At 36.7% G+C, this 27,223-nt stretch overlaps 1 protein-coding gene and 1 long non-coding RNA gene across 2 annotated transcripts; one reads left to right on the top strand and one right to left on the bottom strand.

Annotated features, from left to right (window-relative positions):
- Positions 1 to 1,690: 1,690 nt before the first annotated feature.
- On the bottom strand, positions 1,691 to 26,563 carry LOC111490524. Its single transcript, XR_002719578.1, has 3 exons — positions 26,438 to 26,563; positions 6,121 to 6,126; positions 1,691 to 1,703 (listed from the first exon to the last, which is right to left on the bottom strand). It is a non-coding gene; the product is annotated as an uncharacterized LOC111490524 (long non-coding RNA).
- LOC111490441 (berberine bridge enzyme-like 18) lies at positions 13,793 to 15,817 on the top strand. The gene is made up of 2 exons (XM_023139066.1): positions 13,793 to 14,705; positions 14,925 to 15,817. Exons 1-2 carry the CDS (start codon positions 13,811 to 13,813, stop codon positions 15,677 to 15,679), a joined length of 1,650 nt encoding a protein of 549 aa, XP_022994834.1. The 5' UTR covers positions 13,793 to 13,810; the 3' UTR covers positions 15,680 to 15,817.
- Positions 26,564 to 27,223: the final 660 nt, after the last annotated feature.

Below are 27,223 nucleotides of genomic sequence, written 5' to 3'. Positions count from 1 at the left end.
GCAACCTTGCTTTATGCTTCTCCATATTATTGCTCCTCCTTTCAGAGTGAAGACAAATCCTGATGTTGATTTCCTCGAATCTACATCGGTCTGAAAATCTGAGTCAGTGTACCCTGTAAGGATCAGATCGTTAGCACCATACATTAGCATATAGTCCCTCATTCTCCTAAGATACTTGAGAGGATATTCTTAACGGCAGTCCAATGAGCATGTCCCGGATTGGACTGATATATGCTGACAATTCCCACAGCATAGCATATGTTGGGTCGGGTACACAACATGGCATACATCAGACTACCGACCGCTGATGCATAGGGAATGCGTCTCATATCCTCAACTTCTTGAGGTGTCTTAGGACTTTGTTCCTTCGACAAATAAATTTCATGCTTGAAAGGTAATAATCCTTTCTTGGAGTCCTACATCTTATATCGAATCAACATTTTATCGATGTACGATGCCCGAGACAATGCTAGTGATTTGTTCTTGCGATTTCGAACAATTTGGATTCCAAGAACAAACTGAACCTCTCCTAAATCTTTCATTTGGAATTGTGTCGCTAGCCAATGCTTAATGTCACTCAGAAATCTCACATCATTTCCAATGAGTAAGATATTGTCAACGTATAACACCAGGAAAGCTACTGTAGAGTTGACTATTCTTTTATAAACACAAGGTTCGTCAACATTCTGTTTAAAACCATAAGATTTGATCGCAATATCAAACTTTATATTCCAGGATCGAGATGCTTGCTTCAACCCATAAATGGATCTTTTAAGCTTGCAAACCCTTTGCTCATGATCCTGTTCAATGAACCCCTCTGGTTGAGCCATATAGATACTTTCTTCAAGATTGCCGTTTAGAAAGGCTGTCTTAACATCCATTTTCCAAATTTCATAATCATAAAATGTGGCAATAGATAAGAGTATTCTAATCGATTTAAGCATAGCAACAGGAGAGAAGGTTTCTTCATAGTCCACCCCCTCTCTTTGGGTATAACCCTTTGCTACTAGTCGAGCTTTAAAGGTCTATACCTTACCGGTTTGGTCTTGTTTCCTCTTATAGATCCATTTGTAACCAATAGGTTTTACCCCATCTGGTTGATCTACAAGTTCCCAAACTAAATTGAAGTACATTGACTCCATTTCAAGATTCATGGCTTTAATCCACTGATCTCTATCTTTATCATTCATTGCCTGTTTATAGGTCAATGGATCCTCAATGCCATCATCAGGTATGATGACTTGAGTTTCTGCCAAACCCAAGTAACGATCGGGTTGAGTTATAACCCTCCCACTACGTCAAGGCATTCTTAACTCTTAAGAAGGATGTGATTGATCAGAAGTGTCAGCTCCATCAACAACTTTTGTTGAAGGACCAGCTTGATCAACAACTCTTGTAGTTTTATCAGTAGCTTCTTTAAAAATTTCACTTAATACTAGTTTGCTGCGAGGTTGATGATTTCTTACGTGGTCTTCCTCTAAGAATGTAGCGTTTGTTGTTACAAACACTCTATTTTCTTGAGGGTCATAAAACAAACCACCTTTCGTCTCTTTTGGGTATCCTACGAATAGACATAATTTTGAACGACGTTCTAATTTCTTAGGGTTTTGCAACAACACATGTGCTGGACATCCCCAAATTCTGAAGTGACATAAACTACCTTTATGCCCTTTCCATAACTCATAAGGTGTTTCTGAAACACTCTTAGTAGGAACCATGTTCAAAATGTATGTAGCAGTCTCCACTGCATATCCCTAAAACGGATCGGGTAATTGAGCGAAACTCATCATAGACCGAACCATGTCTAACAAAGTTCTATTTCTCCTTTCTGATACACCATTTTGTTGAAGCATACTAGGGGCTGAGAGTTGAGACCTTATTCCATGTTCTATCATATAGTCCTAAAATCTTAAAGTCCATGTACTCTCCTTCTCGATCTCATCGAAGTGTTTTAATAGTTTTACCTAATAAATTCTCAACCTCAGTCTTATACTCTCTGAATTTTTCAAGAGCTACGAACTTGTGACGCATTAGGTAAAGATAGTCATACCTTGACTAATCATCAATAAAACTGATAAAATATTCATACCCTCCTCGTGATTTGACATTCATTGGACCACAAAGATCTGAATGCACGAATTCTAAGGTTTCTTTAGCTCTATAATCTTTTTCGAAAAATGATCGTTTAGTCATTTTACCCTCAAGACAAGACTCACATGGAGGTAAGGAGTTGTCTTCTAACTCATTTAGAAGTCATTTTTTAACCAATCTCTCAATCCTATTGAGATTAATGTGGCCTAGTCTTAAGTGCCAAATATAGGTATTAGGAGAAATTTTTTGTCATTTATTTTGAGTTTCAGCTGTTTTAAACATCTCGGTATTTAAAATGGCTTTTGTTTCGCTCGGTTTTAACACATATAAGTTGTTTTCTAGTTTTGCAGAACAAATATGAATACCTCTTTTGCAAATGAACACTTCATTGATTTCAAAAGATACTTTATACAATTGTTCTAATAAACAAGAGATAGATATTAGATTTCTTTTCATTCTTAGAACAAAAAGTACATTATCTAATATAATGAATCTATCTCCAAAAAAATAACTTTAAATTTCCTACTGATCTTGCTAAGACAACCTCTCCTGTTCCAACCCTGAGTGTTATCTCGCCGTCCGCAAGCATTCTCCAAGAGCTAGTTTCCTGGTAAAAAGAACAAATATGATTAGTGGCCCTTGAATCTAGTATCCAAGTTGAGTTATCATACTCTACTAAACATATTTCTACAACGAGTAAATCATATTTACCTTGTTGTGTCTTTTCAGCTTTCTTCTCTGCAAGGTATTTTGGGCAGTCTCTTCTAGTGCCCATTTTCGTTGCAAGGGAAACATTTTCCTTTATCTGCCTTTTGAGCCTTGTGTTTGCGGTTAGTAGGAATCTTATTTTTCCCTTTACCTTTCTTCTTCATCAAAACACTTTTAGAAGTTGAAGGTTCAGACTTATTTTTGGAGGACGATCCTCATTGTAATTTCTTGGAGATAGCAACATTTGCTTCTCCTGTACGTCCCTTGTTAGTTAAGAGGGACTGATAAGTCTGTAGCTCATTGAGAAGAGCATTCAAGTTATATTCTATTTTGTTCATCACCACATTTGTGCGGAACTAGAAGAAGCTCTTCCGAAGAGACTCCATGATAAAACTGACTTGACTCTTCTCATCAATGACAGCTTCGTTTTCTTCTGCCACATTAAAATGGACCATCATGTCCAGGACATATTCTCTAACTGAGGTCCCTTCTTCCATACGGCAGTTGTAAATGTATTTTATGGCTTCATGTCGAAGGGAGAAGGACGGTTGTCCAAACATCCCTTTTAGAGATTCCATAATCTCTTTAGCAGTACCCATAACATCGTGTTTCTTAGCCAAAACATCAGATATGCTGGCTAGAATGTACACTAGGGCTTTGTCATTTGCCTTTATCCATCTGTCATACGCATCCCGAACTGTTTGGTTTGCATTTGAGCTGGGGTTTGGAGGACATTCCTCAGTTAAAACAAACCTTAAATCATCGATTACCAGTATTGTGTTTAGGTTTGATTTTCAAGTTGTGTAATTGTCACCGTTTAATTTCTCAGAAGCGAGTAATTGTACTATTGAGTTTGTCATGCTGTGATATAAAGAAAATTCTATTAGTGATTTGACTTAATCTTGTTTAATCCAACCAGTTTTAGCAAATGTAATAATGTACCCAAAAATTATTAATTTGCAACGATACTTTAGTGAGTTAGAGCAACTGCAACCGAGGGGCGGTCAATCACTCATTCACTAAACCAAGACATTCTTGACTTAAACACTAATCCCAGAATAACTCTTGTTCCTATAGTGTTTTAGTTATCGCTATTTTGGTCAAGAATATACTAACTCTTAGTAATTCTTCGCAAGTGTGACCCACCAATTTCAGACCTCATAGATCGGTCCCAACAATGCTATCGAATGAAAAAGCCAAAGTTGGGAATGGACCTAAGAAATCCTATCCATTTCTGGAGTTTGCGTTGTTTCGACTCCCATGTCACGACCCTCCGAATGGGTAGTTGCTCTAGGGCAACATGCAGGCGGAACATGGGAATCTCACGGTGCAACCTAGTGGTGGAGACCATAGGACGTGTTGATATACTTCCTTCTTCCACTTACTATAAATACTTTCGTTATTCGCCTTGTTATTGAATCATGCAAATACTTTCCGAATAGAGGACGCTCCCAGGGCGACACGAGGCCGAGCATGAATCTCACGGTGTGAATTTTTCAGAGAGCGTGAAAAGGAAAACGATGTATCTCATATACCTTTTTCCTCCCACTAAGTATTTTAGACGGTTGGGTGTACTCATTACTTAGGTATATTTCGGCTAATTAAATATAACCTAAGTCTAGGTGATTTTTCCAAAACTTACATCACTCAAGCATGCTCATAAAATTGGGCTAACTAAGCTCAAGTACTGGTCCGATCTCCAGGTAGTAGGTGTTCCGTAAACCGTCAACTTAAGTACCTCCAGCCTTAGTCAAGATCGTGCCAAGTGAGCTTTCTTGTAAGCACAAGTTTACAAGACATCGACTTATTTTAACTATTAAAATTGATCGTATTTGGTTCTTAACCTTAAGTGAGCATGCACTTATCTTCATTATAGATTTTAACATCTATCTCATTTTATGACGTTGAAAATAACCTATAACATGCATCTAACATGCTTTATATAACAATTATATAATCATCCATTCCATGCAATAATATAACAATTTATATCTATCACTCATGGAACCCTAAACATGCATACTATACATTATAACACTTATAACATACTTGGAATGCATGAAACATGCTTAGTCTATGGTGGGATTTTAAATCTATATGACATACTTTATGCATATACATTTTCTATTTAATTAAAACATACATTCATAATGCATAATTAATTAAACACACTAAAGTGAGTTGGTTTTGGCATTTTAAAGCAAGCAATTAACTAAATTATTACATTAATAATTAAAAATAACTTGAACCACCCCGAGGATCACGAATGGGCGAACCAACCCTTAAAACCGTTGAACCAGACTCCAAAGGCAGAAAAAACACCCGAACTGCCTCTTCCATCTTCTTCTTCGGTTCAGCTTGCTATCTCTTCCATTTTCGATCAATTACAACCTAAAATGGACTCTAATGACTCCATAAAAATTACAGACCTTTCTTCATTCATTAAAGCTCATACACATTAGGCTTATTACAATAATTGTATCAAATGGAAGCATAAAAAAAATATCAAAACCAAAACCATTCACTTTAGCAACCACAAAATTTCATTCATGAAATGGTACCCACCATGATCAAATTAATGTAAATAAAGTGCCTAAAACTTGCTCTGATACCAATTGATGGTATTAATATAACACATGTGGAAGCAATTTGGATCTTAGGCACTTTTAGAACATCAATTATAGTAAATAACTAGCATGTTCGTAAGTATTAAAACTCAATGAATTTGAATATTAACCTTTTGTAGTTTAAATTTCTTTTTCCTCACGAATCGGTTTTGGATGATGGGATGTCTGAGCTTCAGAAATGCGTTGCTCTTTCCTCTACTGAGGTTGAATACATGATAATAGTTGAACCTGAAAAGGAGATGATATGGATGACAACCTATCTATAAGAATTGGGCAAGAAGCTGTAAGCAATGTTAGATAAAACCTGAGTTTTTCAGCTTTTCCTTATTTAGATTCACACGATTTCAGAATACCTCCGTTTGACCATTTGACAAAACACGTCGAATGGATCACCAAAGTTTTAGACGAAAATTTTGTAGGGAGTGGCACAGATTTAGTTGGCCACTCTACAGCCATTTTGAACGCAGTCAAAACTTCAGCCATTCTCTCTCTTTTATTTTACACATTTTATTTTTCTTCCAACAACCTCCCGTCGACGATTTCCTCTCACCAAATTTCTCTGGCTGATTATCGAAAAACAACAAGTGGTATCAGAGCCAGGTTGAAGCCATCGGTGTAAATCATTGCGGAGGAGCCAACCTATCAACAAACAAGTTGAATAGCTCAAGTAGTTAGAGCGTCGACCTAACAACACACAGGTCTCAAGTTTGAGTAGAAGAAAATGCAAAGTGTAAAAACACACACATCGTGGGGCCCATCTCGGGCAGGCTCACTCACTCCTCCACGCTGCCTCCGCCGTGTGTCGACATCTCCATCACCACCACGAAGAGGCCGACGCCGTGATGACGGGCGTCGAGTTATCGTTGAGCGAGTGATTAGGAAGACAACGACTGTCGTCGTTCAGTATCCAATATTGACAAAGTCCAACTATAACGAATGGATCTTGTTGATGCGCGTCAACCTACACGCGCAAGGGTTATGGCATGCTGTCGAGCCAGAGGAAAGAGAAACGATTGAGTATCGTGAGGATCGGCTGGCGTTCGCCGCCATATTACGATCTGTGCCCCTAGAGATGCAGGCATTTCTCTCCACCAAGTGCACCGCGCTGCGGGAATCTAACATCGAGCAGCTGCGGAAGGAGCTCTCAGAGATCCACTTTAAGGATGGTGAATTCGTTGATGATTTTTCAATGCAGATCACGGGGCTCGCCAACAGCATCACCACACTCGGTGGCAGCAATCAGCGAGACAGAAATCGTGAAGAAGATGTTGTAGGTCGTCCCCGATCACCTCGAGCAAGTTGCGATTTCAATCGAGACATTGCTTAACGTGAAAGACCTAACGGTGGAAGAGGTGACTGGAAGACTGCGTAACGTCGAGCAGCGAAAGAAAAATACCATTTCAGCTGTCGACAAGGAGGGTCGTCTACTCCTCACTGAGGAGGAATGGCTTGCACGCCTAAAGCTTCGTGATGACACTCGCGAGAGCAATGGGCCCTCCAGCCGCAAAGTCGGTAAGAAGCCTGGAAATCTCACCAGTGTATGCATGAGAAAGAGGCAGATCAAAAGGAGGAGCTGACTAATGACGGGCCAATCCAGTGCTCGTACTGTGGGAAGAGAGGTCACCTGAGCAAGAATTGCTGGAGCAAGCTCAGGGTCAATCTGAGGAATACCTCCGTTTGATCATTTGACAAAACACGTCGAATGGATCACCAAAGTGGGAGTGGCACAGATTTAGTTGGCCACTCTACAGCCATTTTTAGGATAGTCCATTTTTAGGATAGTTTATATTTAAATAGTAAATCTGTTCAGAATATTGAATAACTCATTTTGAACCAGATTTAGTTGTTCACTCTTCAACCATTTTTAGGATGAAATCGGTTTAGAATATTGAATAACTGATTTTGAAAGCAGTCAAAACTTCCGTCATTCTCTCTCTTTTATTTTACACATTTTATTTTTCTTCCAACAACCTCCCGTCGACGATTTCCTCTCACCGAATTTCTCGGGCTGATTATCGAAAAACAACAAGCAATAACAGATTTCAAGGAGTAAAGATGCACAATTTTTTTTTTTTTTTTTTTTTTTGTGGTGTGTTACCCATTATAACTTGACACCGTTTTTCTTATATAATGACAGATAACACAGTTCTTGCTACAAATCATCATCACTACTTCCACTAATTTCACTACCTAGAAGCTAGTTCAGCAAAATAAAGTAAATGTCAACAGCTATTTTTAGCCAAAGCTTATAGTAAAAAGAAAAAAAAAAAGTTTATAACCAACAATTACTTTCGTAAACTTGTTTAACTATGCTGAATAGTCTCTCCTCAAGTCAATCTTCTCTCTTAACTTCAGGAACAGTTGTCTTGCTAACAACTTCGTCAGAATATCCGTCAACTGTTCATCTGTGTTCACATATTCCAGTTCAATAGCTTCAGTTTACACACATTGGCGAATAAAATGAAACCTAGTATCGATATGCTTACTTCGATCATGGTAAACAGGATCTTTTGCCAACGCTATAGTTGACTTGTTGTCAACATTAAGCTTGGGTTTTACTTGCAGTTGACTGATGTTACTCAAAATTCTGCCCAACCATATTCCTTGATACGTTCCAGCAGTTGCGGCTAAATACTCAACCTCGCATGACGACAAAGCTACCACCTTCTACTTCTGCAATACCCATGTTATTGGATTTACTCCTAAATAGTACAAGACTCTGGTTGTACTCTTCCTATCATTGATATCCCCAGCCATATCACTATCGCTAAATCCTACTAGCTCCACATTCGACAGCTTCTTATAAACACAACCAAAACTAAGAGTACTTTTCACATACCTCAATATTTGTTTTACTGTTGTGAGATGTGAAGTTGTTGGTGCCTCCATGTATCTACTCATCACACCAACAGAGTAGGCTATGTCGGGTCAAGTACTAACTAGATAGCGTAAGCTTTCAATAATACTTCTGTAACGTGTTTTGTCAGTGCAGGTTCTCCATTCCCATGTTTGCTCATCTCCATTCTTGGTTCCATGGGAATCGAACAAGGATTGAACTCCCCCATTCCTAGCTTCTCTAGGATTTTCCTTGCATATTCGGTATGACATAAAAGTGATTGACTCCTTGCGTTGTCGTACCTCAATACCCAAGTAATAGCTCAAAAGTCCAAGATCGTTCATCTCAAATTTCTGCTGCATCTCTTGCTTAAACTGAGCTATAACTTGTTTGTTTGAGCCGGCTATGATTAAGTCATCCACATATGTGCCAATTATCATTGCTTCAGCTCCATTAATTTTCTTGTAGTGAGCATATTCCTGTGAACATCTAACAAAACCAAGCGACCGCAAACATTGATCAAGTTTAAAATTTCAGGCCCTCGGAGCCTATTTTAATTCATATAAGGCTTTACAAAGTTTTAATACCATGTTTGGATTTTCCTTGTCAACGAACCCTTCTAGTTGAGAAATATACACCTCCTCTTCTAACTCGCCATTTATAAAAGTTGTCTTCACATCCATGTGATGTACTTCACAGTTCTTAATTGCTGCATAGACCAGAATTAATCTCACTGTTTCTAACTTGGCCACTTATGCGAATACTTTGCTGTAACCTACACCAAACTACTGTGCATATCCCTTGGCCACAAATCTCGCCTATGTTTCACGATCTCTCCATCTGGATTTTTCTTTAATTTGAAAATCTATTTGATGTCGATTAATTTATGATTCTTTGGCAAATCTACGAGTTCACACGTTCTATTCTTTTCAATGGAGAGAATTTCAAACTTCATGGCATTCCTCTAGTTTTCATTCTTAGTAGCTTCCCCATATGAGGTTGGCTCCTCTATAGAAAGAAAATAAAGGCCCACTGCTTCTTCCTCTAGTTCAATTCCTTTTTAATATCTTTTAGAGACCTGAACTTTTTCGGCGTTGACGAACTTGATGATGATGCATTTGAGGCACTGTTTTGCGTTAATAAAGTTGAGGACGAATTTTCCCTTTGCCTTTCATCTAGATCAACTTTGATTTGTTCAATATTCCTCTCCTCTGTTTTACTCTGTTTTTCTGAAATTTGAACAGTGAAAGTTCCTCTTTGCTCATCATCACCATTTGTGATTTCTTCCCAACACTACTTCTCCTCTTCGAACAACACATCCCTGCTCACCATAATTTTGTCCTTTTGTGGATCCAATAGTCTGTAAGCTTTGGTTTAATCTTCATATCCCAACATAATTGTCTTCACACTCATATCATCAAGTTTAGGAAGGTGTGAATATATATTCTTGGCATGAGCAAGACACCCGAAGATTTTTAAAGTGATGAACCTTCGGTATCCTGTCAAACCAAGCTTGATATGATGTACCATCTGCAACTTCTTTTGTTGGCGATCTTTTCAAAATATACACAATAGTTTTGACTGCTTCTACCAAAAAATTTGCAGGCATCTCTTTGCTCTTTAACATACATCTGAACATCTCTACAACCGTTCGATTTCGCCTTTCTACTACATCATTTTGCTGTGATGAAAATGGTGCAGTAAGAAATCTCTTCATGCCTTCATTCTCGTAAGTCTTTAAAAGCAGTAGATAGGAGAGTCGAACTCTCCTCCACATTCTGTTCTAAGACTCTTAATCTTCTTGCCTTTCTCTACCTCCACACTAATCTTGAACTTTTTAAATACCCCCAGTGTTTCATTCTTGTTTTTCAACAAAAACACTCACATTAATCGTGAAAAATCATCCATCAATAATATAAAATATTTGTTACGTCCATAAGTCATTGGCGAAATAGGTTCACATAGATCTCCATGGACGAGATCCAATGGCTCCTTTGCACGATATGTTGTTGTTCGCGGAAAAGGAGTCTATGCTGCTCTCCAATTAAACACCTATCATAGAATTGATTGACTTGAGTGATTTTCGGCAAACCTTCAACCATTCTTTTGTCAGTTAATTGTTTTAAAGAGTGAAAATTCAGGTGTCCATACCTCGCGTGCTAGAGCCAACAATCGTTATTGATATTTGCCATCAAACACACCTGATCTGCAAGATTCAATTTTGCTACATACAATCTGTTGGATTGTCTGGTCACCATAATAATCAAGCTCCTAGCACTGTCATATATCTTCATCACACTGTCCTTTATGACAATTTTATTTCCACTCTCATCCAGTTGTCCTAAACTTATTATGTTGCTTTTGAGTTTGGGTATGTAATAGACTTGTAATAAGATCACGTGCTCATCGGTTTTGCATTTGAAGAGCACTATTCCTCAACCACAAATGTCTATCACAAAGTTATCACCTAAATGTACATTTCCAACAACAGATGTGTCGAGCTAATGAAACACCCTCCTTTCTTCTAACATGTGGTTGTTTTCTCCAGCATCTAGGTATCAGGAATTTCCAGCTCCAATATTTGCTGGTGGCGACACTATAGTTTCATTCAACAACACAAAATCAGGCTCTTTGTCATGTGTGGTTTTAATTTCACACGCCTCTATCATCAGCAATGAAGACTCCTTATCCTTCAGCATCTCTATCAAGTTGAGTTGTTCATCTTTTATGGAACACTCTGATGCGAAGTGTCCCATCTGCTGACAACTGTATAACATAATTTTACTTTTGTCAAACTTCTTCTTCCGAGTTTGTGACCCTCCTTCATCTCCTCGATGCGAGTCACTTCTCCCACGGCCTCTCCCTCTTCCACGACCTCATCCCCTACCTTCTCTAGAATTGCCTTGATCCTTCCCTTCTTTGTTTGAGGATTTTTCACTCTTGTCCCTTCCATTCTGCATGAGTGAGGAGAACGGTTTCATCAACAGATTTCGTTTTCTCCAAATCCTTGCAATCTTTCTTCATGTGCCTTGAGTGATCCAATAATCTCATCAACAGATTTCGTTTTGAGATCACTGAACTCCTCAATCGTTAAAGTGATTTGAAGAAATTTTGCAGAGGTGGATCGTAGAAGCTTCTTAACTACTTGGATATCATCCACAGTATTGTCGAGGTCTCTCAATTTGTTGACAATAATGGTGAATTTTCCAGAATACTCATCAATACTTTTTGAATCACCCATGCTCAATGCTTCAAACTCCCGCCAGAGAGGCTACGTTCTAACTTCTTTCATTTTTTTCGCACCTAGATTCATATTTTTAAACATGATCCAGGCTTCCTTAGTTGTTTTCTTGGCACCCAACTGTAACAACGTATCTTCTCTAATACTTTGATAAATAGCTGCTAAAGTCATCTTATGTTTGTCATTATCTACTATTTTGGGTGATTCAATTGTCTCTCAAACACCTTGTGCTATCATAAATACCTCCATCTTAATCACCCAAGTTGCATAGTTGCATCTTGTCAACATCGGGTATTTAAGTGTAACAGATCCCTCCTTTTCTTGAATATGTACGCTCACTTCGTTTGAGCCATCATCTTCTATCGCATCGGTGCTTTGGCTCTTGTCACTCGATTCCTCTCTCATTTTTTTTTTTTATCTCTCTCTCTCTTTGCTCTCTTCTTGAGAGCTCAATCTCTAGGTGAGACATGATTGAAAACAGGCATTGATCTTGAAGCTCTGATACCAAATGTAAGCAATAACAGATTTCGAGAAAGAGCAAAGACATAAATTATTATTATTATTATTATTTTTCTTTTGTGGTATGTTACCCATGGTAACCGTTTTTCTTATATAATGAAAAGTAACATTGTTCTTGCTCCAAATCAGCTATACTACTTTCACTCATTTCAGTTCAACTTATTAATAATTTTTTCCTATCTTTACCGAGAAATAAACATCAAAATAAAATAATTGCTAACAACTATTTTTAGCCAAAGCTTATGACAGGAAAAGAAATTAAAAAAGAAAAAGAAAAAAGAAGTTTATAACCTACACAAACAACACAAGAAGATTTTTTTATACACATAGTCAGAGTGTCGTAGTTAGTGAGGAACCCATTCTATCATTTAAAGACAAAACACATAAGACGACCCATTTCACTCAAAGGTTGGTGGAAGATGGTGATGTGTTTGGAGAAGATAGAGACTGCAAATAATCCAACATACATGTTTGACAAAATGTGTTGATGTGTATCTATTTACCGTGAAAATCTGGTAAGATATATATGGTAGATATTTAGTTATATTGTTAAAGCTATATATAGTAAATCGAAATCATCTATATATATGAACTCTATATTCTCTATTGGTGTACATAGTCATCGATATAAATCCTTTACTCAATATTCTCCTTGCATTTTCTCCCCCCTATTTGTTTGCATTGATCTTGATAAGTGCGTGCTTTGTTGTGCAATTCTAACAATTCTCTTAAATAAATCCCTAACTATTTTCTAAACTTATTCAAATTAATAACTATTACTCAAGAAAATTTGGGAGGGTTACATTTTTTTAATGATGGTCCAACTTTTAATATATCTTATTGAGTGATTAATTTACAAACTTTTTTATGGAATTAGTGAATGGATTGTACTCAAATTCTCAGCTCTTCATACTATTTAAAATCTTTTGCTTAGATCATTAATTTCATAAATTTAATATCTAAAGTTTTCTTTCAAATCAATAGTCAACGCTTTCAAATTTCTTCAAAAACTATTACAAATCTTTTATCTCTCAATTTTAATTAAATTTTCTCAATCAATTGTTTATTTCAACTTGGAAAATGCATAAGAAATAGTCACGGATCTTTTCTTACAAAAAAAAAAAAAAAAAAAAATCAATATATTTTTGTAAATTAAATTAGAATTTTTTATGTTTAATTTGTAATTAAAATATAGATATGATTACATAATTAAAAATAAGGAATTGATCATTACAAGTTATCCTAGTTTTTTAGTTGATAATATTTTAGGGGTATATTAAATCTGTTGGTTCATAATATAACAATTTTATCATAAAAATGCTATATTTTACGCTTAAAAAATATCCCTATTGTTTCTAAAGTTGCAATATAATATTTACCATTTGGACTATTATTAAGTAAACATTCATTAGAATATTTGACAAAAAAATCTCTTATGATATTTTGAAATGACGTGGTAATAACGACATTAAGATACATTGATTTTTTATTTGATATTTTAACCAACTCTATTTGACGGGTTTTAAAATTGTGTAACTGACACACACCGACACGTAATGAGCTAAAACGAACAATATCTAATAGCGATTGGCTCGACAATTATAGATTTCTAGTACCAATAATCCAGTAGACCATTTAAAATTTGATATTGAATTTTTAATTCATCAAATTTAACTAATCCAAACTTAAATTAATGACAAAATAATACTTTGGTCAATAGGTCATTTGATTTTTGTATGTCTTTATCCATTATTTTCACCATAAATAGAGAAGCTTTCAATCACAAAAATGTCAAATTCAGCCATGAATTCTTCTCCATTACTCCCTCTTTCTCTTACCCTTCTTGTTTTATGTTCATGTTCATCATGGGTTTCATCTAATTTTGTCAAACCCCATCAAAATTTCCTCCAATGTCTCTCCCATTATTCCCAAGATGGCTCCTCCATTTCAGACGTCCTTTACACTCCCTTCAATTCCTCTTATTCTTCCGTCTTGAACATCACCCTTAGAAACCTTAGATTCTCAACCCCTCATACCCCAAAGCCACTCCTCATCATAACACCATTACATGTTTCCCACATTCAAGCAGCCGTCCTTTGTTCCAAATCCCACGGCCTTCAAATCCGAACACGAAGCGGCGGCCATGATTTCGAGGGTCTTTCTTACGTCGCTTCGTTACCATTCATTATCGTTGACCTGATTAAACTAAACTCGATCTCTATCGATGTCGAAAGTAAGACGGCGTGGGTTCAGTCAGGTGCTACTCTTGGTGAGCTTTATTATAGTATTGCTAAGAAAAGTCAAACCTTGGCCTTTCCGGCTGGTATTTGTCCGACCGTTGGGGTTGGTGGACACTTTAGTGGTGGTGGGTACGGGAGGTTGCTAAGGAAATATGGTCTTGCGGCTGATAATGTAATAGACGCTCAATTGGTTGATGCAAATGGGAAGTTTGTTAATAGAGAGTTGATGGGAGAAGATTTGTTTTGGGCCATTAGAGGCGGCGGCGGAGGGAGCTTTGGAATAGTGGTGGCTTGGAAGGTGAACTTGGTTTCGGTTCCGGCGAGTGTGACACTATGCATGGCTAGTAAAACCTCGGAGGATGGTGCGACCAAGCTCATTCATCAATGGCAATATGTGGCTCATAAATTGGAAAATGATATATTTCTTGGCATCCTTTTGGGAGGTATGTTTTTCTAACTCGGGTCGGCAAACAACTTTCTCATTCTTAAAACGTTAACCGTTTCAATAACATCTTTAAACTTTTAAAATAATTTAAGAAATAACTCATTGATAATACTCTTACTTTTTTAAAAATTAAATAAAAAAAATATCTTTAGAGTTAGTACACCTTAAAAAAAAAAATACAAACTATCTAACAACTCAATTCAATTATGGGTGACAGGAGGGAATTTTTCAAGACAAGGTGACAAAATAAACCCAGTAGCTCTATTCTTCTCATTGTATCTTGGGAAGGCAGATGAGCTTGTGGCAATCCTTGACACAAAATTCCCTGAATTGGGTTTGTCAAAGAAAGACTGCATGGAAACGAGTTGGGTCGAAACAGCAATCATCATGGGCACTGGCCTTCAACCGGGGCTTCAACCAGGAAGTAAGCTGGAAGATCTACAAAGTAAAACAACTCCCATCAATGCAAGCACCAAAATCAAATCCGACTATGTCAAGGAGCCCATTCCCATGGCTGCAATCGAGGGCATATGGGAAAGATTAAGATCTCAAGATATAGAACTGCCACAACATTTATTTGTTCCTTATGGAGGGAGAATGGGTCAAATTCAAGAGTTCGAAACTCCATTTTCACATAGAGGTGAGTATATGTATAAAATTGGATACACCGTTGGCTGGGTAGAAGGAGGTATTGATGCAGAGAAAAGACACATAGATTGGATACGGGAGATTTATAGTTACATGACTCCTTTCGTTTCGAAGTCACCTAGAGCGGCATATCTCAATTATAGAGACCTTGATATTGGATCGAACAACAAGTATGGAAGGACAAGCTATGAACAAGCTAGCATTTGGGGTTATAAGTATTTTGGGAAAGAGAATTTTGATAGATTGGTTCATGTTAAGACCAAAGTTGATCCTTATGACTTCTTTAGGCATGAGCAAAGTATCCCTACTCTCTCATCCAAATAGTTGTTACTCTTACGTGGTATTTGATTTGATATATGTGTTTAAACTATGCCTCTCAAAACCTATTTGTATGTAGCAAAATAATAGGCATGTGGTGCGCCGAAAGCGGAACAAATGTACTCAGAACACCAATGAATAGAATTACACAAAGAGACACCAAGATATTTATGTGGTCGGAGAGAAAAAGTTCTCCTACATCCACGAGTAGCAACCAATCACTAATAAACAAAGTGTTACAAGTGAATACCTCACTCTCACGCTACAAAGATTTTCACCAATATGTCACTCAAGAAATACAACGTGACACACAAAACTCTCCCAAATCCCAATATCAAATTTCAATGTCATCAACCTCCTTGACAATTCCATTATATAGGGAAATTGGTTGAATCATCAAATGTTATGGAATTAAATAAGATTAATATTAAAATGGTTACAAAATTAATAACCAAATTAATAACCGATTTGATTGTCACCCCCTCAAGCCTCAATACATATACCAAAAAGAATTTTCTTTTTCTTCATATAAACCCATTTATAACCGATTTCCTTTTTAACTTTTGTAAGTTGTATCAATCCCAAGTTTGATTTATTTTCTAATTCATATTCTCTTGCCGTGTAATCTATCTGGGCTATGGAAGCATCATTGTAGTTGTTGGGAACTCTATCAATCAAAGAGAAAGCATATGCTATCGTATCATCAAACTTGGCAGATTTTTGAATTTCCCTTCGTGGTCTATTCTTGGCGATAGACTCAGGTTCCTCCACGCTTTCATTTACGAGGCTTTGCTCCCCCTGTTCTAAGACATCAGAGTTATTATCTATCTGAACAATAGGTTCTTCAGTAGGAGCAACCATATCAGGAGAGAACACCATCTTCTCCACCTGCTTCAATGCCTCGTTATTATTTTCAATTTTCTACAAAAACATTCTAGACTCATCGAATGCCACATCTCGACTATTAACAATCTTACTTGTTTCTGGACACCATAACCTATAGCCCTTCACGCCTTTGCTAAAGCCCATAAACTTGGCCTTTTTTGCTCTATGATCCAGCTTTGGGTTGTCACATGATATTAAGCAGGACAACCAAACACATGCAATTTATCATAATCACTAAGAATATCCGACCATAACTCAAGCGGAGTTTTCCCACCATTTCCAAAAACAGGTAAACGATTCACCAAGTGAACCGCATAACTGAGAGCCTCAGCCCAAAATGCCTTACTCAATCCTGCTTGAGACAATATGCATCGAACCTTTTCTATTAATGTCTCGTTTATTCTCTCAACAACTCCATTTTGTTGTGGCTTACTAGGAATAGTGAAGTGTCGAACGATCCCTTCATCTTGGCATACTTTAAGGAATGGATCATAAGTATATTCTCCACTGTTGTCTGATCTCAGCTTTTTGATTTTCCTGTCGGTCTGATTCTCTACCATTTTCTTCCACTCTAGGAAGATTTGGAGAACCTCGTTTTTGTGCCTCATGGGATACATTCAAACTCTCCTCGAGTAGTCATCAATAAAGGTGACAAACCATCTTTTTCCTCCCAATGAGACATTCTTCATGAGTCCTAATACATCAGTGTGAACATAATTTAAAATGCTCTTTGTTTGGTGTATAGCGGTCCCAAACTTCATATTTTTTTTTTTTTTTGTTTACCAAATATACAATGTTCACAAAAATCAATTTTACCAGTTGTGGCACCCTTAAGGACTCCTTGGTCCATCAATGTTTGGAGCGCCTTCTCACCAGCATGCCCGAGTCGCATGTGCCATAATTTCGATATGTCTTGTTCTTTGGAACTTGCCATAGCAGCATGCCCAATTATTGTGGTTCTGTTGAGGTAGTATATGCTACCTCTTCTAGTTTCTTTAATTGCCACCAAAGCTCCACGAGCTACTTTCAAATTCCCTCCTTCCAAAATGATTCGATAACCACTCGCATCCAAAACACTAAGGGAAATCAAATTTTTTTTCAAGTCAGGGACATACCTCACATCATTGAGTTTTCGTATAATCCCATCAAACATCTTGATTTGTATTGAGCCGATTCTCATCATCTTGCAAGTACTATCATTGCTCATATAGACAACTCCACCATTGAACTCTTTGAAGTACAAAAACATCTCTCTGTTGGGACACATATGATAGAAACACCCAGAATCAAGAATTCATTCACTGATTTGGCTAACTGATAAGGAAATCGTCAAGGCATTATCTATATCAGTGTCGTCATCTCTAACCACATTGGACTTCGCCCCCTTCTCTTTTAAGATCGGACAATCTTTCTTCCAATGGTCTTTTTGTCGACAATATGCACACTCATTTTTATCAAGTTTTCTCCAATTATCAGATCTACCTCTCGACTTTGATCGGGACTTTCCACGTTCGCTCTTTTTCCAAGTAGAAGTCCTTCCACGAGCAGTGAGAACATTTGTGCTAGAATCTTGATATGCCTCCTTTTCCTTCTTTCGCACCTCATTATTCATCAAGGCATTTGAAACATCTTCAAAATCAATATCATAGGCTCCATGCAGTAGAGTGGTTACTAAAAACTCGTAGGACTCTGGCAAAGAATTTAATAACAATAACGCCTTGTCTTCGTCATCAAGATCGACAAATCAGTGATGATTTTGTTAAAATCATCCAAATGCTCAGCCATTGAGATACCTTTCTTGTAGTCAAAACGGAAGAGTTTCTTCTTCAAATAGAGTTTATTTTCCACACTTTTGCATATATTTCGCCTCAAGCTTATCCCATAGTTCTTTCGCCATGGTCACTTTCATAAATGGATATTTCTGATCCTTGCCAAGACAAGATCGAATAATTCCACAAGCTTGCCGATTTAATTTTGTCCATTCTACTTTTGTCATGTCTTCAGGCATCTCCTCTTCGAGAGAAGCATCAAGGTCTTGCATGGCCAGTAAATCGCTAACTTCGCCTTGCCAAACACTAAAATTTTTGGTTCCATCAAATTTCTCTACTTCGAGATTAGAACTCAAAAATATCGATCCATGCCGTGATTTAATTCCAGATGATTCTGCCATTTGTAATAAGTAATCTGGATGTAACTAAAAACACAATTCTTGAAAATTGATTTTCAAGAAAATAAGCACGATTGTGAGCACGTCTAGTGGTCGATGAGGCCAAAACTTTCACAATACCCCAAATACCACAATCAGCCTCTGATACCACTTGTGCACCGAAAGCAGAACAAATGTACTCACAAAACCATTGAATGGAATTACACAAAGAGACACCAAGATATTTACGTGGTTCGGAGAGAAGAAGTTCCCTTGCATCCACGGGTAGCAACCAATCACTAATAAACAAAGTGTTACAAGTAAATACCTCACTATCACACTACAAAGACCCTCACCAATATGTCACTCAAGAAATACAATGTGACACACAAAACTCTACCAAATTCTGATGTAACGACCCAAAAAAAAGAATAATAATAATTATTATTATTATTATTAAAATAATAATTTTCCCTAAACTACTCTCCACTAACCCCTCCTTCCTCTTCAAACTATCTCTCCTCAACCAACTCATCAGTCAAAATCCCAAATCATAATACAGGATGCATTAGGTTCCTACAATGAAAAAAAAAAAAAAAACAACAACCAGATTTACCAGGAGAGCTCTAGATTTAATTATTGGAGAGAGATCTTGAGATCTTGCTTTGTTACTATGGTAAGTCATATTTCACATCTCTTTTTCATTTATCCTATCATAATCAAATTTCCTTCTTTGTTGTCTAATTATTCAGAATCAGATCTCTTGTTCCCTGCCCATTTATTTTGATTTTGGTTATCACGTTATAGAAAATTAACTATAACTAAGGCTAATATGTGTCAATAGAATAAAAAAAAATACAGAACAAAGAGAGTTAAAAAAAAATTAACAAGTAAATAAGAAAGGAAAGATTTGGAAAGAACAAATTTATTTGTGATACCTGTGAATTTAAATGATAACAGAATTAAAGGAAGAAAAAAAAGGAAAACAAGAAAAATGATAGATTTGGGAGGAAGAATTAATTAGAATACAAAAAAATACAAAGTGAAGACTAGGGAGAAGCAAGAATATTGTTAACAAAATCAAAAGAAAAGAAATATATATATATATATATATATATATATATATATATATATATGAGGCCAAATACCGTAAACAAAATCAAAAGGAGGGAAAGAAAAGAAAGAAGGCAGAGAAAAGAAAAAAAAAATAAAGGGACAAAATCGAAAGGAAAGAAAGAAAAGAAGAAAAAATGAATAAAGAGAGCCGAACATAACTAAAAGAGAAAATTCAGAGAAGGCCTACAGAGAAACAAAAATAAAGAGAGCAGGAAAGAAAAAAGACAGAGAAGGCCAAAATACAAAATCAAAGAAAAAAAAATACAAAGAAAGAGAAAAATAAAAAGGAAGAGTTGGGAGTAAGAATGGATCGAATTGACCAATAATATGATTAAGTAAGAATAGATTAAAAATTGGTCAAAAATATGTCTGGAACAAAAATTGAGAGAAAAAGGAAGAATATCAAAAGACAAGGAAGTAGTCCCTCGAAATAAAAAATAGAAAATGAAATCTTAATATAAATATAATATATATATATATATATAATATGTATATATATTTAGATGTATATTATAACGTTCTAAGACTTTATCCATGCAAAGTCTTTAATGCTCCCATGAAGTTTAGCACATGAACCATTGTAAGACTTAGAGAATTGAACATGAAATTGATGCCATGGATTCATTAGGTTGGCTTGGATACAAAGGGAAAAATCGAACTTTCATTAAAGATAAATGGGTGACACCCGTATAAGCTAATCAAGTAAGTGGTCTTACTATAGGATAGGCTAAAAATTGTATAAGTTATGATGATGTATGAACTATGTCGTACGATGCGGTATATGAGTTATGATGATGTATGAGTTATGATGATGTGTGTGTTACGATACTTGATGATGTGCGCAATATATATATATATATATATATTTTGATGAATGTCGTACTTGATATGTTTGATACACTTTGTGGCAATATGATAAGTATGATGATTGTGTGACGTTTACCTTAATATGATGATATTTTTCATACTGAGCGTGCTATATGATGATGAGTGTCATATTGCATCATGTCGTTAGATCGACAAGGACACAACCTTAAGAGCGTGAAAATGATATTAATATAAATATCCACGAGTGTGTGTTACCTAGAGTAACAAAGAAATGAGACTAGAGGGTTGTGTCAGAAGAGACATTATGATGGATTTAGAGGGACCTTATGCATATTGTATGTTCATAAGCATAGGGCTACTTCCCCTAGAGATGATGAGTGTGGACGCGCACCGTATGATGAGTGCGAATGCGCACAGGTGCGAATGCACATAGATGAGGGTGTTCATGAGGCGCATGACACTATGGGGTTCCGCTGACCTCCGGACGTCGCTATAGATTAGCTTGACCAGAGGGTCTAGGGGGTGTGCGAGCGCACTGGGGATTCACACTCGCACGTGTGAGTCGTGTGTAGGGAAGTACTACACATCCAATTTGTCCGAGACTAGAGGCCACCCTTAAGATGATTAGAGATAGGTCCCTAAATCATGATTGCATGTGTTTGTATTTGCATGGCCCCCTATAGTGGGGCCACTTACTGAGTATTCTTTGAAATACTCCGATCGTGTGCCACATCATTTTTCAGGTCAAGGCAAGGCGCACTTGTACGGAGGACGGTAGCATCACGAACAGAGACTGTGGCACGTGCATAGGGTAGATTCATATTTAAATTTCTAATCTTAAGTTAGAATGGTTGTTTTGCAATTCATTGTTTTAAATTATTTTGTATTTGTTTTTGTTTTCTCTCAATTTCAGTATTTCATATTTAAACACGTAAGACCATGACTGTGTTTTCCAGAGAATAAGTTGTTTTAAACGTTCTTTGAAGTTTACGTTATAAATTATGTTCATGTAAGAGTTCATATTTCCACATTATAAATGAGCATGAGACGTTAGTAGCGACTCTGAGTATGTGAAAATTTAGGGTCGTTACACCTGATATCAAATTCCGATGTCAAATTCTGATGTCATCAACCTCCTAGACAAGCCCATTATATAGGGAAAATTGGTTGAATCATCAAACGTTATGGAATTAAATAAGATTAATATTAAAATAGTTACAAAATTAATAACCAAATTAATAATATTGGGATGATAGTAAATGACTAAATTAAATAAAAAAACTTATGACAATTTATACATGAATTTTAATGTTTTGTCTTTCCTTTGTGGTTGGCTTAAAGTCTTGTGAAGAATTCCTTTTTTTTCATCAAAAGGCAACTTAAAGCATATACTTGGTCAACTCTAGGAATGAAGTTGTAGTGTTTGGAAAGACTTTGGGTTTGACTGAGTGTGTAAAAAGATAGATAATTTTTTTACAAAATAAAACAAAGAGAATTAAAAACATAATATACATTATATTTATATTATATCAAAATAGAGTTCATATATGAGTAGGTTAAAATACAAAATATGGAACGGACAAAATATTTAAAACGGAAGGGGTTGAGGACGACGGATGAGGCTTGTCTATGACACCTACTTTAGAGTCCACTCCCGACCTCGACCAGCTCTTTATTTACCTGAAAAATATGAAAAACATGGAGTGAGTACAAAGACTCAATAAAACATGGAGTGAGTACAAAGACTCAATAAGTAGTCTACTTGTAGGCTCTTGATTTATGTCATTGATATGCTATGGTACCACACTCTTACTTATCTTGCTTTGGTTCTTGTTGCAAGTACTAGGTTCCTTTGGTTCTACTCTTAAGAGAGTTCTCATCATGAACTATTCTGAGGACCTTAGTCATTTGATTCTGAGGCCTCAACCTTGGTTCCGATCTAAGAGCTTTAGTACTATGGTTCTGGATTCTTGTCTTCAAAACTTGGATCTTGATCCATGTTCTAGTTGAGATTGTTGTCTCATATTTGGTTACTTTCTAAATTTTTGCTCTATTCTTGGTTCGTTCTCTAAGATTCTCCCTCTAGGATTTACGGTACTAGTCATGGACCTGACAACCTATGTCCAAGACTTCATATGTTCCAAGCGATACAGTCTAACCTACATTCAAGGCTTCATGCATTCCAAGTGACTAGACTAATCCGCATCTAAGGCTTTATGCCTTCCTTGTGATACAGTATGAATACCTATGCCTAAGGTTTCATGCATTTCAAGCAGCATAGTATTAATACCTATGCTCAAGGCATCTTACGTTTCAAACAGCGTAGTCTGAAAACCAAGGCTTCTTATGTTCCAAGAAACGTAGTCTGGAAATCTACATCCAAGGCTTCTTACATTCAAAGCGATGTAGTTTGATCTTATATCTAGAGTTTCATGCATTTCCTACGATACATTTTGAATACCTATATCCAAGGCTTCATACGTTCCATGTAGCATAGTCTGAATACCTATGCTCAAGGCTTCATATGTTCCAAGTAGAGTAGTCTGAAAACCTAAATCCAAGGCTTCTTACGTTCCAAGAAATGTAGTATAAGTCATAAACATGTTGTACCCTGGGAGGTCTTAACAGTTCTTGAGTTTCTGAGTTTGAGGACCTTCATCCCTTATTCTTGAGTGATACCTACCATTCTTCTTATCTTAGTAAATGGAGAGCTTGCGTAGTATTTTCCTTGGTTCTAAATCTTTAACATTCTATAATTTCTAAGGTTCGTAATTTCTAGAAGCATAATTCATAACATGCATTCTTAAGCTCCACATAAATTAGAGTAACATCCATGAGTCACACAAAAATTCAAGAACTCATAATGTGTTCTTTAGACAATTCTAGAAGAATTTTGAATCTTTGGTAAGAGTCATTGAGTTATTTCCTTTAAGTGTTTTTTAGGCCCGAACTTGGTTTAGGTTCCAAACTTGCTCTAATCAACTTGAAATCATGAACATATCTTTATTTCATTAGGAGTAGACCTTATAAAGAGTAGTAAGTCATTTGGAGCATGTTTACAACTTGAATTATCACAAGGAGTCCTAGGGGAATTTTGGTCATTTTACCCCCTAATTCTTGGTTTAACCTCTAAATGTGTTCCTATAACTTTTAAACTTTACCAATTTATCAATCATCATAAGATAAGAGCTAGTTACCTCGTCGTCGACGTTCGGGACCTATGTTCTCAAGCTTTCGATATCTAAATTACTTCAAAAAAAAAAAAATTATCAGAATCTAAGTATCTATTTCTGGAACCATAAATTTTTTTCATGAGAACCAATTTAGAATAGGATTAGAATTTAAAAAAATCAAGGGAGGGTCAAGTTTTGGATTGTCATGGCCGGTTCAACTGAACTGGCCACATCAACGTGATCGATCTCAATGTCGCCTGAAAATCATTCCTTCAACTCTAATTGCTACATTTCTACCCTAGATTTCTTCATGAAATTTAAAGATAAAAGAAAGAGCTAGGAATTGATTTCATACCTTCTCGTGTTTTGTAGCCTAATTTATTTGCCACCAAAGTTCACCAGTAAACGTTTTCCTTGCTGGAGCTCAACCTAGAAATTTTCGATTGGGCAGCCGATTCTAGAGAATTTTAAGGACTCGATTTTTACATGGAATTTCTTCATTATTCTTTCCTCTAGCTAAAGGAATTGTTTTGGACAAATGTATTTTAAGTGTGTGGTCTTAATTTTGAAAACATCTCCTTAGTTTGCAACTCACCCGAAAATGCGATCTTTCATTTTCTTGGACAGTTTGTTCTAGAACATTTTAGCTCTTGATTTCATCATCAAATTTACTCATCACAATTTTAATGGTTACAGAAAAAAGTCCAATCACAGGAAAAGATGTGAAAATTCTGGCAAGGCGCTAGAATTTTCGTATCTTCAACCGACCACGAATTAGCATCCCGACCAACATCTTGTTGAGATATGGAGCCTGATGCTAGATCTGGTAGAGATATATTTGGAAGATATCTCGTAAAGATCTGATAGAGATATATATGGTAGATATTTGGCAAAGTTTGATAGAGATATATTTGGTAGATTATATCTAGTAGGTTTAAATCGCAGTGCTCTCAAGATGTACTTTCTCCATTCTCTGTATTCTCTGTTGTTGTACAATACCTGAAGATATAAAACCTTTAGCCAATATTCCTCCTTTGTATTTTCTCTCTTCTATTCTTTGTGTTCATCTTGATCGGGTGAAGATAAAACCTTTAGCCAATATTCCTACTTTGTATTTTCTCTCTTCTGTTTTTGTGTTTATCTTGATTGAGTGTGTGCATTGTTGAGCGATCCTAACAATTGGTATCAGAACTAACAACTGGTATCAGAGCAAGGCGAAATTCACCACAATCTGTGAAGATGGAAATTTCAAAGATTGGAATTGAAAAGTTTGATGGATCCGATTTTAGTTTCTGGAAGATGCAGATTTAAGATTGTCTGTACTAGAAAGGTCTTCACGAATTCCTGTTGGGGGTGAAGCCGGATACTATGACCACGGAGCAGTGGAAGCTCAAGGATTGTTAGGTCTTAGGGTTGATCCGGTTGAGCTGTCCAAAAACGTGGCGTTCAATATTATCAAGGAGAAGACAACGTCAGATTTGTTGAAGCCGGATACTATGAACAAGGTATATTTGATGCGGAGGCTGTTTAATCTAAAAATGTCTAAAGGTGGATCTATTGCAGATCATATAAATGAATTCAATATGATCGTAAGTCAACTGAGTTCGGTGGAAATTAATTTCGAGGATGAAATTAAAGCGTTGATTTTGATGTCATCTTTACCCGAGTCATGGGACACTGTTGTTGCCACAATCAGCAGTTCTCGAGGATCTGATAAACTGAAATTTGATGAAATTCGAGATGTAGTTCTAAGCGAAAGTATTCACAAATGAAATTGGAGATTCGTCAGGCAATGCTCTCAGTGTTGACCGAAGGGGAAGAAGTAAATCAAAGAGCTCAAACAAACATGGGCGATCAAAATCAAGGAATCGAGAAAAATCTCCAAATAAACCAAATGTAAAGTGTTGGAGTTGTGGAGAAAAATATCACTTTTGGGCAGATTGTACAAAGAGGAAGCAGAATCACAAAACAAAGGATGACGATGACTTTATACATTTAGCAGAAGACATTGGGGATGCTCTAATCCTCAGCATGGACAGCCCGATTGAATCTTGGATTTTGGATTCAAGTGCATCTTTTCATTCGTCTCCAAAGAAAGAGTTGTTTCGAAATTTCAAGTCTAGAAGTCGAGAAGGTATATCTTGCCGACAACAAAGATTTGAAGATTGAAGGAAAAGGGGATGTCTGCATAAAAACTCCGGTAGAAAATCAGTGGACATTAAAAGATGTTAGATATATTCCTAGTCTCAAGAAGAACCTAATCTCTATTGGTCAGTTGGATAGCACAGGTTATGCAACAAAGTTTGGTTAGAGTTCGTGGAAGATTGTGAAAGATGCTATGGTGGTAGCACGTGGCACAAAATCTGAAACTTTATACACCATTGCAAGGTGTATGAACAGAGCTGCTGTTGCTGAGAGTGCTTCAAATTCAAGTATATGGCACAATAGACTTGGACATATGAACGTTAAAGAAATGAAGATGTCGACTGCAGAAGGAGTTTTGGAAGGTCTTAAATCTGTTGATATGAGTTCTTGTGAGAACTGCGTTATGAGCAAACAAAAGCGAGTTAGCTTCACAAAGACTGCTAGAGAATTGAAGAAAGATATCGGGACAACGAAGCAAATGGGAGTTGAGGTTGAGTTGCAGAAAAATTCACAGAGTGATGTTGTAGTGGATACTCAAAAAACTCCTGAGACTGTTGCTGAGGAATAAGAGGTGAAGCAAGTGGGAGTTGAGGTTGAGTAGCTAAAAGATTCATCTAGTGATGTTGTAGCAGATACGAAAGAAACTCCTGAGACTGTTGCTAAGGAACCAGAAGTAGAGCAACTAACACCTGAGCAAGTGTTGAAAAGATCATCTAGAACCATCAGAGTACTAGATAGGTATGTACCTTCTTTACACTATCGGTTGATGACTAATGAAGGGGCACGAAAGCCCCTTGATGAGGACCTACAGTTGAAGGATACAACTAAGTAGGAGCAAGCCATGATGATGGAATTTCTAGGCTTCAGAAATGTGTTGCTCTTTCATCTGCTGAGGCTGAGTACGTGACATTAGCTGAAGCTAGAAAGGAGATGATATGGATGACACCTCCCTCCATCTATCGAGTCAAGTAATTCGCTATCGGCAATTTGTCTAGAAGAATTAGGCAAGAAGTAGCGCGAGAAGATTCTTCAGGTAGATAGTTAGAGTGTCATGTAGTTGGCAAGGAACCCGGTCATCATTCAACAAAATACAGAAATCGATACCATTTCACTCGGAGGTTAGTGAAAGATGGTGATGTGTTTGGAGAAGATAGAGGGTGCAAGGAATCCAGCAAAAATTTTATGTTGATGTTGGAACATTGAGGTTGTGTAAAGCCTCAAGTGGTATGGTATAGATTGAGAATGAAATTCTTGGGT

This window comes from Cucurbita maxima, unplaced genomic scaffold (assembly GCF_002738345.1).
Source record: "Cucurbita maxima cultivar Rimu unplaced genomic scaffold, Cmax_1.0 Cma_Scf00015, whole genome shotgun sequence".
In the NCBI taxonomy this organism is placed as follows: domain Eukaryota; kingdom Viridiplantae; phylum Streptophyta; class Magnoliopsida; order Cucurbitales; family Cucurbitaceae; genus Cucurbita; species Cucurbita maxima.
This window is presented reverse-complemented; position numbering and strand designations above follow the sequence as displayed.

Excerpts from the sequence above, each read along its gene's own strand:
- LOC111490441 (XM_023139066.1), top strand. The coding sequence starts at position 13,811 with ATGTCAAATTCAGCCATGAATTCTTCTCCATTACTCCCTCTTTCTCTT. Across the intron at positions 14,706-14,924 it reads TCTTGGCATCCTTTTGGGAG|GAGGGAATTTTTCAAGACAA; the intron begins GTATGTTTTTCT and ends TATGGGTGACAG.